The sequence below is a fragment of the Aulostomus chinensis genome, chromosome 2 (genome assembly GCF_037954235.1).
Source record: "Aulostomus chinensis isolate RoL2024-O1b breed Wild chromosome 2, RoL_Achi_v1.0, whole genome shotgun sequence".
Lineage (NCBI taxonomy): Eukaryota > Metazoa > Chordata > Actinopteri > Syngnathiformes > Aulostomidae > Aulostomus > Aulostomus chinensis.
Window position 1 is genome coordinate 28,506,643 of NC_141321.1, and position 18,368 is coordinate 28,525,010.

The following is an 18,368-nucleotide window of genomic DNA, read 5'->3' on the forward strand; positions in this document are numbered from 1 at the left end:
CATTCCTCTCTATTCCTGACCAGTAAACGTGTGAAAGTGAGCGCTCAGGCAGCCACGGCGGAACGGCACGCTAAGCTCCGCCCCCAACGTGGGTGCAGGATCGTTTCTGTTCCGAGTGAATGTGAGCGTCTAAGTTAGTGCATTTCTAGGATCTCGTCCCTGTAGGGTGTGAAGAGCCTCCTGACGATTTTCACTTTTGTTTAGTTTCCAGTTTGTGAATCCCCACGTGATTAGTGTACCTAAAATGTGTCCCCGTGTTTATAATGATGTGGTTTTCTGATAAATACCTGTGCTATCATGTTTAAGGCGGAGTGATACGCTGCTATCATAAGACACTGGTGAAAAGAGTGTTATCACTTTGCGCAGAACATACACAGGCCCGGACACAACTGCTGCTATGCACGGATATTACAACCAAATACGAGTTAATATGTGGTAATAAATGTCCACAAGATGGCGCAGTGTCACTAAAAACATTTCTCTCTCGCTCTCTCAACCCATAATTTAGTCTTCCAGAGAGGAAGCGAAGCAAAGCCTGCTGGCTGTAACTCTATGGTCCAAATATCTGTTGTTTACCTCTTGTGGAAATAAGTCTTTGCAGGCCTGGAAGAGTGGCACTTAACAAATGGTACCGGATCTCTGACTAAACTGAGGGCTACAAAAATGTCCTGTTCTGTGTAAGAAAACCAGTCGTGAGCAAGATTGTTTGGTGATCGAGGCCCAGTCCAACACATTATGAACAACTTAAAAGTGTAAAACTGTGTTGAAGTACTTGAGAATAGAACTTAGGACTTGTGTGTTTCTCACTTTACATTTCGGTGTTGACGGTTGTAGTTCGGTAAATTTAATGAAAACATCAATGACTGTGATTTAGTATTTGGTTGCCATTTGGGTCACATGGTTTATTGAGAGTATTTTCCACAACACACAATATCATTATATTGACCATCTTTATTGATGACAGTGACAAAGTGCACAAGCATTAAAACAACACAAAACACAACAACTGTATTGTCAAATTCCATGACAGGGAAGAAAATATTCTAAGATTACTAAACAATACTACTGCGGTACTCTTGTCATGATTCCATCATGCAGCAAACCTATACAGCCTCTAGAGGCAACCTGTGCCTTAAATCTTCCTGTACCGTTAGTCAAATGAAATGCAAAGTTGCCAAGACAATAATTTGGTCTCCACATTGTGCAGTTCCCATATATAGTCCTATACAAAGTGCTAACCAAATGGAGAATAATGTGTGCCTGCAAATACTACTTTAAGTCATCCAGAAGATCGTCCCATCAGAAATAGTTACACAGAATATAAAATGTATATACGGAAAGGTGACAAATTAAAGGAAAAACCTGCATACAGGTTGACAATGGCCCCATCCAGAATGTACCAGGGGTCACAAGCTACAATCTTTGCAGTCACCAAATCTCAACCCACAAAAACAAAATATCTAGGGGAGAATTTTGACTGAAAAACCAAAAGAGTGATTATGTTCCAGAGACATGTAGAAGGACCCTTGTTCTTCTTTCCTTTCACTTGTCACCAACATATATACTGTATATACAAAATCAAAAACTAAAAGCACCATTTTCGGTCAGACACAATTCATTTCTTCAAATGTATTGCACAACTAAGAAAATTACTTAATTAAATCTGATGCATTTATAAAACTGCTCTCTCACTGGACATAGCCCACGTGAATTCCTCAAATCATTCAAAAAAAAAAAAAAGCCGTTCAGAATCAAACTAGCATAGAATGGCAATATCTCACAGCAAAGTATAACACTGCTGTCAATGCAGTGTGGACATACCTGATGTCAGAGTTTAAAATTACAAACAAAAAACACACAAAACTAGAGAACAATTTTAAAAAAAACAGGGGTACATACTGTAATAGATTTGCATCAGCGTAACAAAACATCAATATCACATAATAATATCCAGTTGCCTATGTTCGGCCTGTGCAGAAGGTCTCAGGGAGCCTTTCTACAAAGCTGGAGGCTGGTTATACAGGCTGAACGGGGACATGCCTCCTGTGGATGTGTGCAGAGTTACCAGGATTAAAACATGCAACACTGTGCACTGTGGCGACCTCGAGCTGTGTTTGATATTTTGGCACTGTCCTCATGAGGCCAGACGTCGTCGCAGGAAATTAGCAAGTTGCAATGCATTTTGTAAATGCTCAACAACCCAGCCAGTCCTTTGTAATTTCACCCAGCTTGACAATCTTCAAGCTGCTGTCTTCCAGTTTGAAATAGTGGTTGCCTTTGAAGAAGTAACTGTAATCTGGTAAAGAAAAGGAAAATGAAAAAGAGTTTAAAACGACTGCAGAAATCATACAGACAGGATAATAAAACTGAAAATAACCAATCGGCTCCTGCTAAAACCAGAGTCAAACCTCCTTCTCTGTCCAAATTATGCTGATCAGGGATCATACAGAGGCACTTCTGTAGAGGTGCACAGACTGGCTTTATATAAATATGTTTGTTCACTGTGTGGGGAAGGGGCTTTGCAATGCTTACAGTACGGTGTATGTTAAGGCAGCAGTAATGGAAAAATCCTTGGTGGCTCGCCATTAACAAAAAAATCTGCATAACTCCTCTAACCCCGAGGAGGCTGACTGATGCCCGCTCACTGAAAAGCAAAGCTTCCATGAACTGTTACTCATGCAGAGCAAATAAAAAAAAATGGGTAACAAATACAAAGCAGCTACTGAGATCAGTTCCTTACGAACTACTCCTTTCAGCCTAAATGTACTCCCCCGTTTGGGGGTAGTCAGTTCTTAGAAACAGCTCATTTCTGGCTAGTTCTCATCATCGCTGCTTGCTGGGTTTTGGTCTGTGAGGAGTTTTGCTGAAAGAGGCACAGAGCCAGACGTGCAGATAGAGCTGATTGAATTTGCCTGATATCTAACTGGAGGCAGCGCCAGTCTGTAGATCCTGAACTACAGCAGAAGCCATGTTATAATCAAAGGACCACGGCCATCTCTGTATTATCCTATTTCCTCCTGCTAGTGTTAAATATTCAAACAAAGGAGCAGCATGTATCTATCATATGATTTACAGCCAGTGAAGGCAAGAGTGTTGGTTTTAAAGCCCTTCCCAGTGTGAGTTGTTTCGAATTAAGTGGTATTACTGTAGCAAAATATCAAATGTTGTGAAGGCTTTTCATTTGTTTGCAGTATTAATTCCCTTACAAAGTGATAGTTACTTTTTAACAAATCATTACAGCGCCATGGATCAAGGGATAGCAACAGCTTCTGTCAGTAGCCTGAAACTTCTGGGTAGACTGCTAAAGACGTTCATCTTCATTATACTGAACATGCATAGTCCCCAGAGGATCCAGCCTTATTGCTTTTCTCAACAGTGACTCAAACAGGAGCAACACAACAACGGTAGACTGCACCGACTCGGTCTGTGGCCATACGGGCGTTTCATTTAGTTTGAGGACAACGTGAGCCAGATTGAGATTGGTCCCGGGCCGTTTCTGGCCATGGTGTTGCATTTTGCAAATGTCTGAACAAGAAGTATCAGAACACCATTTTGTTGAAACATTTAGGAATTTCATGTGACTTAATAACTTTGGTGATCCACAAATATCTTCGATTAACTCCCCATGGAGAATATTGGGATGGACTGGCAGAATATTTGTACATGCACTTGTGCCCCCCAGGGGCGAACATCTTCTGACATTCTTTTAGCATCCACTATGAGGTCAAATGGGTAATTGATGAAACACTTCCAAAAATGATGACGTTTAACGGCTCAACTGCTCAACTTTGCAACAAAAGCTGCAAAGTTCCATCATGGTTCATAGGTTTTAGACAGTGCGTTTTGAAGTGCTCAAAACGGTCTATTCCATATACCTATGCGTGCCTAATCTAACCCCAAGAGTTCAATATTTTTGATGATTGTTTCATTCATAGAGTGTTTTGTTTTGTTTTGTTTTTTTTAAGATAATTACCGATTCCATTAAGACTGAAGGCAGCGTCAATGCCATCTGGGATGCCATTCCAGGAGTCAGCAATAAGTTTGGGGAAACCAGAGTCCATTGTCTTGGTGGTTTCATCATATCTGTGTACACGGAACAGTAAAATTACATTTCTGTAACAATTCTGATGAATGCAAGCAACATGTTTCATGGGATAATACAGTTAGCAGTACAAATACACTCAGCATTGTGCAAGGCTGAACTGAGCTGTTGTAGTTTATAGAGCACCAAACACAAACCGCATCCAGACGTAACCCAGTACAGAAATAATAGATGGTGACAAAAACAGAGCAATCAAGGGTTTGTCTGAGAACTCTCACAACCTCACCTCCAGAACTGATCTCCTGAGAAAAGATAAGTCTTCTTGTTCTTCCTAAAGTTGAACACAGCATCGATTTGCTGCAGGTCACCAGGGAGGTCAAGGTTGTGGAGCCTCTTGGGGTAGCCTCTTTCCAACTCATCGGCCTTGTAGACCCATACTTCATTGCCTAGTGTGAGACAAAAAGTAGAGATAAAATAGCATTGTGGACATGTGTTTTATTAATGACAGGTAATAATTTTACCAGATCCATCTGATCCAGTGATTATCTGATAATGCTACAAATCTATTGACCAAATTTTGTAATGTGGACTGCTTTGTATATTATCTCTTTGAGACCATCATGTAGTTACATTAGTAAGATATGGAGAATGTATCTTGAACCACTAATAAGTATTGCGGAATATCTCAAATGTCCCTGCACATCTCTAACAGGAGTATCTAGCCAACATTCCTGATCCTGATGTTCCAGTTAGTCTGACCGTTAAAGGAAAGGCATCCAAGTAAAAGTGAAGACACCTCTTCATTACTCATGGAAGTGGAATTCTTTCTCTGATCACCACAGACATGATGAGACAGAAACGCTGAGCAAAGTCTAACTCAGCGCTATTGTTGTCTTCAGCACACCTGAGAAGAAGACCGTTTTCTCGTCCACTGGGTTTTCATAGGCGGCGTCTATCTTGGCAGGCAGGTCAGGCCAGTAGGTGGCGACAAGCATAGGTCCGCTGGGTTTGCTTCGGAAGTTGACTGACCTGAACAGGAACCTGGCAGAGAGAGAGAATGAGACCATGAGATGAGGTAGATGAGCTGGGGGTTGATGAGGAGGTGGGCTTATGAGCGTGCGTGCGTGTGTGTGTGTGTCTGTCTGTGTGCACGTGTGGAGGGGTTTAGTGCAAGTGCTTCACTGGCCGAGTCAGCTACAATGACCTGATTCATGAGCATCTGGTTCTCATTTAGTCGAAGGCTGCCGACGCCAGTGGAACAAGACCCATCTTGCCCGGATTTCCAATACAGCTGCACAACAGCAGCTTCCCAAAATCTTTTCCACTGACCCATTTTCAAAAAAAAGATCTGCCAGTTGCAAAGATGAGTTGGAATAATGATAGCATGAAAACAAGGATGACATTTTATTAAAATATATGAACACCGTGTGCCACATATGCCAGAAATGATCTTACAGTACTTCAATACTCTGCCCACTGTTCAGCTGTCTGCTCCAAAATCTTGTTTTCGTTCACTATGATAACGGTCAGAGAAAGAGCTACAGTTTGTTCATTTCCTAACATCTTGTCAGTGGTCTGTTTGAGGACATTTCTGGCTGTGGTTACCTGGGTAATTCCCTCTTGTGTAATTCCCATATTTCACATTTGTCTGTTGATGTTATTCTTCACTCAAATATGTGGTCACTGCAGCCATGTAGCTCCAAGCAGAGATTATAACTCTGCACCCATCGATTCTGCATCACCAGCAGCTACGTTGCTTATTGTTGAGGTGTTATTTCATCCAAATCCCATGTCCTCTCGTCTGCTCTATGTATGCAACTTTAGAGACAAGCTGGTTAACATACTGCAGCATTTCTTGGGAACCAACCCTTCCAGTTATGCTCTCTACTGTAACTACTGCAGTTTCTATGTGTAACCAGACACAACATCGCTCATATTTCCCTGTTCCCTTAATATCAGATCTCTTTGTTATCTCAACAACATGCATCTTTTTAAATTTATTGCACATGTTGATTTTTTTTTACTGCAAAGACAGATATTCAGTGAGATTGCACTTCAATTAGCATCTTAGTGAAAACTGTCTCGACTGACTTGGAAATGTCTTTTCCCCCTGAAGCCTCCAGACACTCAAGAAACACTTTTATGCTGAGCTCAGGAAGCACTAAAAGTATTTCTCATCGCATCACGTCAAGATGTATCCTTCAATATAAGTATGCTGAGCCAAGAGAAAAAGAGTTGAACTTACTTCCGTAAACAGGAATGCGATTAAGTAAGCATTAGTGCTTTTTGTCAGAAGTTACATAGCATGCTTGTACAAACAAAACAGGAGACTCTATGGAGGTCAGACTCAACAGGTCTGAAACGTCTCTAATCTCAGACTACTGAATTATACATTCACTTTAATACCTCACAATGTTTTGTCTTTCACCTACTACTCAGCTCTAAATCTTCAGGTGCGTCCACATATTCTCACACAGCAACCAAGATGTAAGAAATACCAAATAGTTCGATGATAGCAAATCTATGCAACTGACCATGATAGCTGACACACTTCGAACCTAAAATAGCGGGAAAATAATTAGCAATTAGCATTGTATTATGACTCGAATAGAATACAATTAATATCATAGCTGCAGTTCTACAAAGTAACCTGTGTAGGACATAAACATCTGTGTGCGAAGACAGAAATCATACTTAAAGTTCATTATTGGGAGCAATGTACAGTGTCAGAACCTCAAATTTATGAGATTATACAATAATTTGGATGATAAGCAGGTACATCAATTGACCTGCTTAGATGAAAATAACTACTCTGAAATTACAGACTCCCGGTGCTTTACGAGTCGCAGAGAATCAAGTCCAGTTTGAAACAACGAGACACATTTACAAGGTCCGCAGAGCCTTCTGGGACGATCTGTGCTGCACCACCAATCACAGCATCTGTCTGAAAATAATTCTCTATAAAAGCAAGATTTATGATCAGGATTGGTACTTGTTTCAAAGACGAGGTTCTCCAGGAGGCAAACCAGGGTAACTGAAAGACTAAAGACTCTTGGGTGAAGCGGTTCACTGGTCTGTTTGCTTTGCACACATTTCCCTGAAAAGCAACGACAGTTACACAGCCGCATCTCTGAAATTGCTAGAAATCAGTGCTAAACATCAAAAACTAACAATGCTGCTTTTCAGTGTTGCACCATTTCCCTTTCTAGAACGTTATTGATCTCCAAGTCTGTCCTGGAAATGTATCCACAACAAAACGAACATGCTGTGTATGAAAAGTTCACCTTCTTACGGGAAAATATTCTGACTCACAGAAGACTGTTGACAAAACCACAGCATATCAGGAAACTTCTACACAGGGGTCAGCCAGTAGAAACACAGTAAGCTTACAAGACTCACTGGCGCCAGTGGAGAAGTGCAGACTGTGTTTCTGACTAATAACTATTTGGATCTTACTGCATCATGGGTATGGCTTGTTTATGTCTCAAAAGCATTGTCACATCAGGGAAAAAGGCAAGTAACCCATAATCTTAAAGTGGCTGAAGATTCCAATGTGAGAAACAACAATTAACTGCAAACCTCATGTCAAACTACATTTTGTTTATGTGGAGAAAAAAAAATGAATTCCAACATGAGCAGCTGCTGTTTTTACTTGAACAAAAGAGGATATTGGCTTGTTTGTCCCCTCGTCCCAGTGATCATCGACAGGAAATACAGCCAAAACATCTGCGGGATTTGCTTGCAAGTTTGAAGCGTTGAACATAGAAATCACACCATATTTAGGGCTGGTGGAAATGTCAAGTTAGCATATTTGAAACACTCCCCTTAGGCAGGAGGCTGCAGTCCATCAGGACCAAAACCCCACAACAGTTTCTTCCCATCTGTTGTTGGCTTCCTGCTAGGAGTGCAGTGGGGGTCCCAAAGCCTGGGACTCCCACTGACAGGGTCCCCTGGTTTATCCCCTCCACCCAAAGGCACTACACACCACACTAACATGTTATTCTGCACCAATTATACTAAGTCAAATATTGTAAAATACTTTACCTGCTAGTAAATAGGATTCTGACTGAAAGACACAAGAAATGTGCCTTTGGATTGATTAATAGAAGACTAACTTTGATCGAGTTCTGGTCGACACAATGTCTGACTTATTTTACCTGTCCTTGAAGAAGAAGGTCTCTCCTCTGATTTGTGCTACAGCGTCAAAGATAACCGGCTCTTTACAGATGTCCATGGGAGTGACGGGTCCCTGGGTTGGAGGCATAGGCTTGTCTGTTGGCACACCTGGTGATAAGAGATAGAACATTATTGTTATAATATGACAGACTCCCCCTGTAGGGTAAACAAATCCTATTTCTTCCCACCATAGAGCTCCTGGATGCCTTTGATATCATCATGAGAAAGTCTGAAGTCTTTGGTGAAGGTGTAGATGGGGGCCATCAATGCACCGGGGTCTTGAGAGTGCTCCAGGCCAAGGGCATGACCAAACTCATGGGCCGCAACCAGGAACAAACTGTAGCCTGGAGACATATGCAACAGAATTACACTGACACATGACATTCAACTCACACTGGAAAAAAAAACAAACAAACGGTTTGATGGAGGAGATACGTGCTCTCTGGATTCTACACCTGTGTTTGTAGTTTCGTTTTTGTCTGGTTGCAGTCATTTCTGACTCTTATTTTGAAATCTTGTACCTCTTCACTTCCTTTACATTATGCTGTCATCACCTATATAACGTTAGTTCTGTGGATCCAAAGAGAGAATTGGATACATACGTTGTTATGAAACGGTAGATATATCTTTTGAGGGTTGTGAACCATAAGAGTAAATCATTTTATTCTTTAGATTCACATTAATGGACCTAAACTTTATCTATTTTCCTGCCTATGGTGAATATGTATGTATATGGTAACAAATTTGTCTTTGTTTGTCAGGCAGTCATGGCCTCCATGCCTCCCTTGCTTCATACCTTGGTCGGGACAGAAACCCCACTTGCGGTCATCATCGTAACTCTTGGTTGTAGCACACCACATTTTGCCATCGCTGCGTCCAGATGTGGTACAGGAATCGTAGGTGTCTCCCAGGAAAGTGAAGGGGAACGCGCAGGGGCTTCCTTCTGCGTTTCCCCCCACGGTTGACATGGCTGCAACAAAAGGCACCAACTCTTAGATGTGAAGTATACCACCGTCATCTGAAATCATTTAAGGACCCGAATCTTTCTCAAGTACAATTTGGTTTTCATTATATTCTGAAATTAGTGCAGTTGATGTTGAAAACAGCATTATCATCAAAGCCATGACACAATATAAATGGCATGAATAACTAATCCACCAGGCACAAATCCAACAAGAATCAGCCCAAATGACTTTTTTTTTTTGCAAAGAGAGATCATTTTCTACTTGGCAACACTGACTTTGTGGTTTTGTTTTTTTTTGGTTTTTAATTTTTTTTGTAGGAAAATCACATCTTATTCAGCACGCGCTATCACACAACACTAGATTCCTAATCAAGTGGAACCAGATGAAAGCCCCGGTGGTCATACCTCACTGTCTCTCCCACTGCTTTTCTCCTTCTCTTTTACTCTACCCCAACCCTTAAACCAGACCCACTGACAGAATGGAAAATAAGCCCTGCCACTGCACATTAAAATGCTTTCACAGCCACTCAGCAGACCACGAGCAAGACCAAAAACCCCAGCAGGAGCATTCCAACACCAGTCAGGGCATCAGACACTGCACAGCCATATAAACTCAGCCAGTTAAGGCACTTTGTGCATCTGCGTAAGATTAGCTTTAACATAAACAGGACAATCGGGACTGCAGCATGCAGATGTAGCGGTCTTCAGTCACCTCTGTCCCATGATGTGCAAAGCAAAGCCAGACCAAACCCATACAAGGTGGCTACACCTACCAGTTTCAGGGCAGAAGCCGTAGGTTTTGTCACGGTCGTAGTCCTCTGTAGTCGCACACCAGCGATAGCCATCGTCCCTGCCTTGAGTGGTGCATTCGTCGTATTTCTCCCCTTGAAAGGTGAAGGGGAGCTTACAGGGAGCACCATCCCCATTTCCACCCAGGGTAAATAGCACTGAAACACAAATAAACACAAAGAAGTTTTAGAGAAACTGAATACATATTCCATTTTTAGATTTCAATCTGTAAAACAGAACAGAAGCTAAGGTGAGCAATAGAAAAGGCGTGACTGGTGTGTGGACTGTGATTGGTTTCTAAATGGATTATAAATAGTGCATTTATAACGAAAACAAAAGAAGAAAAACCTACACCAGTTTTTATCTGAGTCACACCAAGATAGTGACAAAATTACGTGTCATGGATTTAAGATTTATTCAACTGATTGGCCTAAATGAAAGAAAGAAACATTTTGTGATTTTGGCTCTCCGTTGTTGTGATTTTCATCAAATTTTCTCCCTCTCAATATATATATAATTATAATATCGTTATTGTGAATTCTTTTGTCCACAATGCTCGTTCAGTGAACATCTGATACTGTGACATCACTCCAATTGACTGTGACCTTCTGATCCTGGAGTGATCGGTGTCGGGTGCTCGGAGTGGAAGCCAAAGTAGAACTCGACGTACAAAAACAGGAGGAATGGTTCTATTTCATTTCATGTTAACACAGCAGACATCTCCAGTACAAACCAGCCTCGACTCATGTTCGCATCATATAAAACAACTGAGTACATGTGTACTTTGGCAGTTCGCTGTAACAGGCATGTGATCATGTTAGTACAATGGACAGCAACATAACACAGATAAACAAAATGTTTGACAAAGCCCAGTGTTCAAAAGTGGGGCAGCTTCTTGGAAAAGAAACATTCCATGATCCAATCCAAACAGAAAAAACAAAACAAAAAACAACACTTTCCTGGCATTCAGTTCAACCTACTTTCTTTCTTTCCAAATGTAAAAACAGCAAAACAGATCTGATTATCATTGTGTTATGAGATGCTTCTTGGATTAAAAAACAAACAACAACAACTGGATGATGCACTGCAGCATGTTTTCGGTGCAACAGGATCCAAGTCAGGCACAACAAAGCGGTGCCAAAATCAAACAGGGCCATAAAGTCACAAGTACACATGCTACAAAAATGACATAATACCACAGGTCAAAAGTATAAAAGGTGCAAGTAAACTCACATTCATGGGGGCAGAAGCCATATTTGCCTTCTTCATCGAAGTTGTAGGTAGTTGAGCACCAGAGGAAGCCGTCGTCGCGTCCCTGAGATGTGCAGCTGTTGTACTCGGTGCCCATGAACAGGAAGGGGAATTTACAGAACTCTCCATCAGCATTGCCAAACTTCACCTTCACCACTGTTGGAAAGATTATGGATCATCATGCTGCTTTTCCATGGGTTGACTAATCCACTGTAAATCTATTAAATCATACATTTCCAAAACCATATTTTAGAGGGAAAATAATATCTGTTTCGAAAAGTATGCGTGGAATATGAAAAGAAGTTTAAAAAAAACAAAAAACACCAGCGTTGTTGAGAAACAATGCAAAATCCACACGATTCTTAAGAGAACAGGATGAAATTTGCATCAATGTGACAACAAAAGTTTGCCGTGTTTGCGAGAGTGTTGTGAGAATTCTTTCACACCACGAGACGGGGAGAAAAAAAACAGGTTTATAGATTACTAGACAAGAGGATCTGCAAAAGGAGGGACAAATAAACCTATCTGGGTCAATGTGTGCCAATACAAATGAGTGCAAATGTCTGTTCATCTTCCAGATGGCTGGGCTTTTTCATTCTGAGTGCCAGAAAGTTCAAACAAAGTTAATGCAGTCAAAACAGAGTTTGAAAGTTAAATTAGTGCACAGTTAGTACACTTGGTGCACAAGTAGTAGTCCTGTCATTTGCTTTGAGTCAATGTGCATTTGAGGACATTTAAGGAATAAAACATCTTAAAAATATGAATGACAAATATGAAGGGTTTTAAAATCTCTTCATGTTGCTAAATAATGTCTCAGCTTTACCTTGGCCCTCGCCCAGCGTCCACTGCTCATCATCATCAAAGTGGGAGTCTCCACCAATTCCTGGTCCAGGGGCAAAGGCATGAGCTAAAAGTCCATCTTTTCCGTCAAAAGGGTAACCGTCTCCATGTTCTGTTGAGGACAGCAGCGAATATTAATGCCTCCTGATATTGTTTTTTGTCAGGTACAGCTACTTAACGCTGGATGCTGGAAGGGAAACAGCTTATATGCGTCAGTGATGAGGGCTTACAGGATGAAATACTAAAAAAATACCAGTGAAAAAGTCATATCGTAAAATATCCTTTCATGTGTTTCTCAAACGACTGCTTCTGAAATGGCAACTTTGTGTTTTTGCCCTGGATTCCTGCTTCTAGATGTGAGTCACACGATGTGATGTACGATTGTTTTCATTGGAATTATTCTACTCACCTCTTTTACAACTAGGCTTTCAGCACCAGTTCTATGTACTGTGAAATAAATCTTGAGACTGAAATGCATCCATACGTGGCATGGAGGCCGGTGAGTTTGTGAACGGAGTTGAGACTGAAATAATAATCAGAGGCTCGAATGTACCAGCAATAAAATACTGTAATTCTTAGCATGTAAGAGCAGTATTTGAAAACACCAGGCCCAGTATCTAGTGAATCGCAACTTGTTTGTACATGGCGTACCGTTACGGCCAAAATTAATCATGATATCAGCCTCTCCATCCATGATGCGGGTGAAGGAGAGAGGGGTGACATCGCTCCAGACTTTGAAGGCTCGGTAGAAAGCATCATTGATGACTTCCTCGTCCAGGTCAGGAGTGTATCCCAGGATTCTGCATGGTGAAGAGGGAGTCAGTTTAGAGCAAAGAAGAGCAAGACAATGAAGAAATCAGGATAGGGTTAACACCACGGCTCCACAATCGCCCAGAGACATCACCGGATCTCTTTCTCTCTTCTTTAACTGAAAGTCTGTGAGTCATTTGGTAAAAATGCTGCAGGAAACAGCGTTCAGCCACAAGTCCGATGCTTGTCTACTCAAGTTTAAGATCTCCTCCTTGTTATTGTCTTTGGCTTGTCTTGACACACACACACACACACACACACACACACACACTGACTGGAATGGCCAGGGCACCAACCCGCCGATGTAAATAAACCAATTTCTTATTGTTGTAAACCTCAAACAGAACCAAAACAACAGACTTGACACATACTGTGTTAGAATGCTGCTGTAAGCGAGACATAGGATGCAAGTGCTTGGTAACGGTGTGTGTGTGTGTGTGTGGGGGGGGGGGGGGGGGGCTTGATGTTGAGGGGAGGGTGGAGGTCAAACAGGGCCAAGTTGTGGTTAACTGCTCAAAGCAAACAAACTTCAGGCCGTAGAGTTGGGAGTTTTCAGCTCTCAGACACTACTCTGAATTTAAAATGATACAAGTGTTGTTGTGTGACTCAGACTTGATATGGTTTGATTTATGGCCATCAGATGTCTGGTCAGCAAATGTCAATCACATCATGGAAAAAGCAAAGATTGAGATATTTTAAAAGCCACTGCAATAAATACATAGAAGTAGGATGGAGCTTAATTGTGGTGGTGGTGGTCAAAAACAATTATTGACGAATAGTTCATTTTTCCAGGGGCGGCGTAAACTTAAAAGTAACTGCACCAGAGTTAAATCAGTGTCACGATGTGAAGACTATCTTCCTGAACAAAGCCATTTTTGGCATTTTGCCATTTTATTTTCCGCAATACCCCTAAACGCATTGTAGAAATTCCATGAGCCTTTGGTCCAAGAAACATATGCTAATACTAGCTTTGGGATTACTTTACAAAAATTAATCATCCCTGCAGCGCACTAACAGTGGCCCAGACGGCACCTTCTCGTTAGCCCTCTGCTACCTTGAAAGTGGATAAATAATTTAAACATGTGACTCACAGTGTTATCAGACCAAACAGGTCAAATTCTGATGATGAAATAAGTCGTTTTGTGGGGTTTTACAGCAGCAACAGTAACTAGGGAGTCGGTTTGCAGTACGTGCCGCTGCCACAAGATGGAGACAAAAAACGCTGCACTATAGCTTTAAACAGTTGATGGGGATCTATATGGTGTTTTAATGGGGCCCAAAGACCTCTACGCTCAAAAAAACTACATCGATAAACCTTCACGATGTCATTGTTTGAGCTCTGAAGTGTTTATGACTCAGAGGCCACGCCCCTTAAAAACAAACAGCAGGGTTTCCCTAGAACTCTTCAAGGGCAGATACAGTCAAAAGCCTGAAAAATGCTGCTGTAATGTAGATGTTCTGACCTGTAGGTGATGTCTTTTTTCTGCCACATGGGTTTCCTGTGGAAGAAGTTGTAATTGGCAACATCTGGGACACCGCAGCGAGGTTTTTTCATAATCTCCACAGTTTTGGCATCAATCTCTCCAGTTTCTTGGAGGGCAAAGAACTTTTGCATTTTCTTTAAGGTGTCCTTGAGGACCATCAGGTTGCATCTGTCTTGTGGGCATCCATAAAACTTATTTAGATAATGCTGGAGGAGAAAATCATACAAAAAGTGTTTTTTAACCTCTTGAACAAAGTATGAAAGGTTGGTTGTTTTTTTTGCAAACTAAGTCTTCCCACTTCTTGTACTTGAACAGTTTAGCAGTTGTTCAGAAAGCAGGAATTTAGGAAAAACAATCAACTTACCAAGGCAACCTCTTTGTCTGTCCTGGGGGGAGAATCGTCTCCGGGAAACCTGATAATAGGCGAAGGGGCTGCATATGTTGCTTGAAAAGCGATAAATTGGACCAAAAACACATTGAGAACAATCCGACGACCACTAAAAATCGCCGGAAAGCCCATTTTTACGCGTAAACAATTTCTAAGGTGTGGTGTGTCGTTCGCTCGGGGCTGCAGTCCTTTCAGCCCTTCAGCTTCTTCTCGTCTGGAGACTCTTTTTTTTTCTCTCTCTCTCTTTCTCTCTCCTTAACGGGACATCCTGCAGTTCCACACCAAACTTTCTCAGTTCTGCTTGCACATGCACTTTTTTCCCCCGAACCTTTCTGCGCAGTCTCGGGGAGTGGAGAAATTAGAGCCTGGGGTGGGGGGCACACAATGAAACTCAGGAGTAAGTTCATGCCTGTTTATATACTTGGATTCCTCACCCACTTTTTTTTTTCATAAAGGAACGAGAAAAAAATATCTGAGGTGAAAAGGAGATCGCGGTACTATTAAAGGGCCCATAACGCATAATGGCCAGAAATGACGAGTTTTGCTTTGTTGTTTGTTTTTTTACGTAGACGGACAAGGATGTGCGCTCAACAACAGCGATAACACGACACGTCAGTCTACGAAGACGGTTTTACTACGTGTTTACAATAACAAAGGTTGTAGGGCCAGGGTGACGTGTTGGCTGAGACATGTCCTCTACTTTGGAGCATTACTAAATGGGTAATCATGCTTAAATAATGTTTTTCAGTTTATACAAGTGAGCATTAACTAACCGTTATCATGTCCCCTCATTGTAAAGTAACCGAATTGTCTCTACGTCCTCTTTGCCAGCAGAATGCCATTATCCTGCAGTTCATATCAAATCTTTTCTTCATTTTCCTTCATAGAACTGCATCCATCCTCTACATTCTCTTAATCTACTTCACCAGATCAAGGAGTGACTTTTAACAGACGTAAAAACAAAAACAAAAAAACAAAGCAGTCCACGCGCCTATTAAATCACATGATTAGGAACCAAACACTTGGAGCAGAGGATCAGTGACACTCGGCTGCTCAGGTCAGAAGCTGTTCAAAGTGTTATGGTGACATCTGGTGGCGGGATTTGAAAAGTCACAAGTATCCTGTGGAGAAAGTTCCCAAATAAACTACGTCATAAAACTCTAAAAACTGATGAGGCCAATAGATCCTGTTCCTGGAATGCTGTTTTATTTTCCACAGCAAAAACAAGACTGATAACATCAAAAACATGTTAAAAGCTTCAACAAACTTGCATTGCGTTTCTAAAAATGTCCACATTACAGTTGTACCATTTAAAATTTCAGCCTTGAAGAGTTGCACCTGACATTAGAGTTGAATGTAGATGGGGGATTATGAAACAAATTGAAGACTATTCCCCCATTGAAAGCAGTTTTTATTTAATTGAATTTTAATTTGAGCAATTCAAATTATAATAGTGATAATAATGATAAAGAGAATGCAATGCAGAGGGAGAGCTGAAGCCTTTCGCTAAGAAAGTTAAAGTTTCGGAATGTTATAAAGAAAATAATCATTTTGACTTGATATAACTGATGGCAAATTAATGAAATATTTAAAAACAAATCCATCCGAAATATTGACCATATATAATAAGATGGAGGAGTATGGGCCTATATGATGAGAACTGTTAGTGAACGCTCTTTTGTGTGAGACTACATGCTGGCCTCCCTTGTAGACTCTTCATGGGAATGTTCATGGTTGAAGGAATGTTAATAGATGAATAAAAGAGGTGTTGAAGAGGAAAAAGAGTGAGCATGTTGACAAAAGTCAGCCCAGCAACATGAAGACTCTACGCCTTTACTCGCAAGCCAACGGCATCAAACCAACCTTTACGTTTCCTGATGCTTTTTTAAAAGTGTGAATTATTAACATGGAATTGTGTAACAAGTCAGTTTTTCGTCATCAAACTTGTGATGTTGATCACAGGAGCTGAATAAAGGACGTGCGCTGACAGCCGTCACTGCCCTCTGGTGGCTCGTGTGTGACTTGCATCTCTGTGTGCACTGAGGCCACTGGAGTCAGTCTTCCTCACTGAGCTGCGATCCATGGCATAGATTTAGGATTAACTCTGGCTCTCTTTGACATCTCTTTGTTTCCGCTCTCATGGCGGATTACCCCGAACACCGTATGAGTGCGGACTCTTTAATAGAGAAAGCTGAAGGACTTTTTTTGCGAAGAGATCTGACAGATGGATAACTCACAAACAGGATTTTGCGGTATATCTTGCAAAGCAATTTCCCTTCCCTTTAGCCAGAGTACAGTTAATTTTTCATAGCCGGGGCTGCTGTTGGAGGTTGCAGAGTGAATTTAACATCCATTTGCCAACAATATCCAGGGCCTGTCACTTTGGAGCAGGAGCTTTATTTCATGCACTGATACATGCTGCCATCTCCTCTAACTGACTCACTCGCAGTGATCTCTTGCAGAGCCGGGAAACAGAATGGCTACCTATTAAATGTACATGGGCCTGCCTCTCCAAATAGAAAACGCTGAGATGTGAGAAGTTGAGCTACAGCTACAGTAATTGAATGCCGTTGTGCATATAAATACAATTTTGCAGAAGAAACTGGCATAAAGAGATTGAGATGATAAGGTTTGATTTGCATGTAAATTGTTTTCGCTCTTCTTTTTTTTTTTTTTTGGCCTCTGTAAAATGCTTCTTCTAGATTGAAGCATCCCACAATGTACGTGTGTGTGTGTGTATCGATGAAATGTTTGCTTTAGAAAAAATTAAGTGTGTGTGCCTTGTTGCTGTTGATTGCGAGCGCATCTCCTCCATTTGTATTTGCTTGCTGCTCAGATGGCTGATTTAAACACAATCTAGTTTTATGGAATGTTTTACTCTACTTGGGCTGATCCGTAGTTTAACATTTACACCGCAGCAAATAAACAAGACATGTCACCTTCATTATGGAGCATTTCTTTTTTTGCTTCAGGGTCTCTTAGGGATGTTTGTTTCTCCATATATCTAAATGTAACTCGATGCAATCTGCTGGTCATACACCATACAAACTGGTGTCATTAATAATGAGGACGAGTGGCTCTCTCCAGTATGCCAGCATTGAAGTCTCTTGTGACTGGGACATTCTGGACATGAAGGCCAATCGTATCATGACTCTCCAGCTGGCTCTGGATCTTCAAGCCCACTGATTGACCCCAGTCCAGCTGAACAGACTGCAGCCCTGGATGTCACCCTCTTTCCTCACTATGGTCTTCTGGCTCTTTGGAGGCCCCAGACAGATTCTCTGATGGGTCATCAAACCAAACTGCCTACATGGCAGGCTAGCGAGGTCATGAATGACAAATAATCACAGTGCCACTGCTGCTCCAGCCACTCGTCTCCTCCTACTCCAGCAGAGTTCTGAACATGTTGTTTGGTCTAGGCTCAGTTAGCCTGGGTGTGTAGTTAATCCTGACACTGAGTGGTTCAGAATCAGTCTATTGGCATTGTTTGTTTATGTGTTTGCAGGATTAATTAAGCAATGGTTGCTGAGTAAATGAATGCAGCAAGAGCCCTGTCAATAAATCTGTTTCATGATAACTTAATTTGGCTAAGCACTGTGTTACAGAATACTGTATACACATATT

The 18,368-nt window shown here is 41.4% G+C and overlaps 1 protein-coding gene and 1 long non-coding RNA gene across 3 annotated transcripts in view; one reads left to right on the plus strand and one right to left on the minus strand.

The window, feature by feature from the left end:
- Positions 1 to 18,368, plus strand: part of LOC147269669 (uncharacterized) — a 145,796-nt gene that overhangs the window by 65,703 nt on the left and 61,725 nt on the right. Inside the window, exon 4 of one of the 2 annotated variants that reach the window (XR_015110542.1) lies at positions 8,980 to 9,872. The exons of the other annotated variant lie outside the window; for it this stretch is intronic. This is a non-coding gene — a long non-coding RNA (uncharacterized LOC147269669). Of the gene's footprint in view, positions 1 to 8,979; positions 9,873 to 18,368 lie in introns of those variants that run through there. 2 annotated transcript variants of the gene reach the window in all.
- mmp2 (matrix metallopeptidase 2) lies at positions 876 to 15,114 on the minus strand. The gene is made up of 13 exons (XM_086188868.1): positions 14,721 to 15,114; positions 14,336 to 14,562; positions 12,714 to 12,862; positions 12,046 to 12,174; positions 11,205 to 11,378; positions 9,956 to 10,129; positions 9,015 to 9,188; positions 8,407 to 8,562; positions 8,200 to 8,326; positions 4,947 to 5,083; positions 4,329 to 4,488; positions 3,974 to 4,083; positions 876 to 2,296 (listed from the first exon to the last, which is right to left on the minus strand). Exons 1-13 carry the CDS (start codon positions 14,874 to 14,876, stop codon positions 2,193 to 2,195), a joined length of 1,977 nt encoding a protein of 658 aa, XP_086044994.1. The 5' UTR covers positions 14,877 to 15,114; the 3' UTR covers positions 876 to 2,192.

What these genes read in the sequence shown, in the direction of transcription:
- mmp2 (XM_086188868.1), bottom strand. Translation starts at nt 14,876, where the DNA reads ATGGGCTTTCCGGCGATTTTTAGTGGTCGTCGGATTGTTCTCAATGTG. An exon ending in ACCTTCTTCTTCAAGGACAG is followed by an intron (nt 5,084 to 8,199) that starts GTAAAATAAGTC and finishes TCTCTCTGCCAG; the next exon opens with GTTCCTGTTCAGGTCAGTCA. An exon ending in CTTCAGTCTTAATGGAATCG is followed by an intron (nt 2,297 to 3,973) that starts GTAATTATCTTA and finishes TTTCTTTACCAG; the next exon opens with ATTACAGTTACTTCTTCAAA.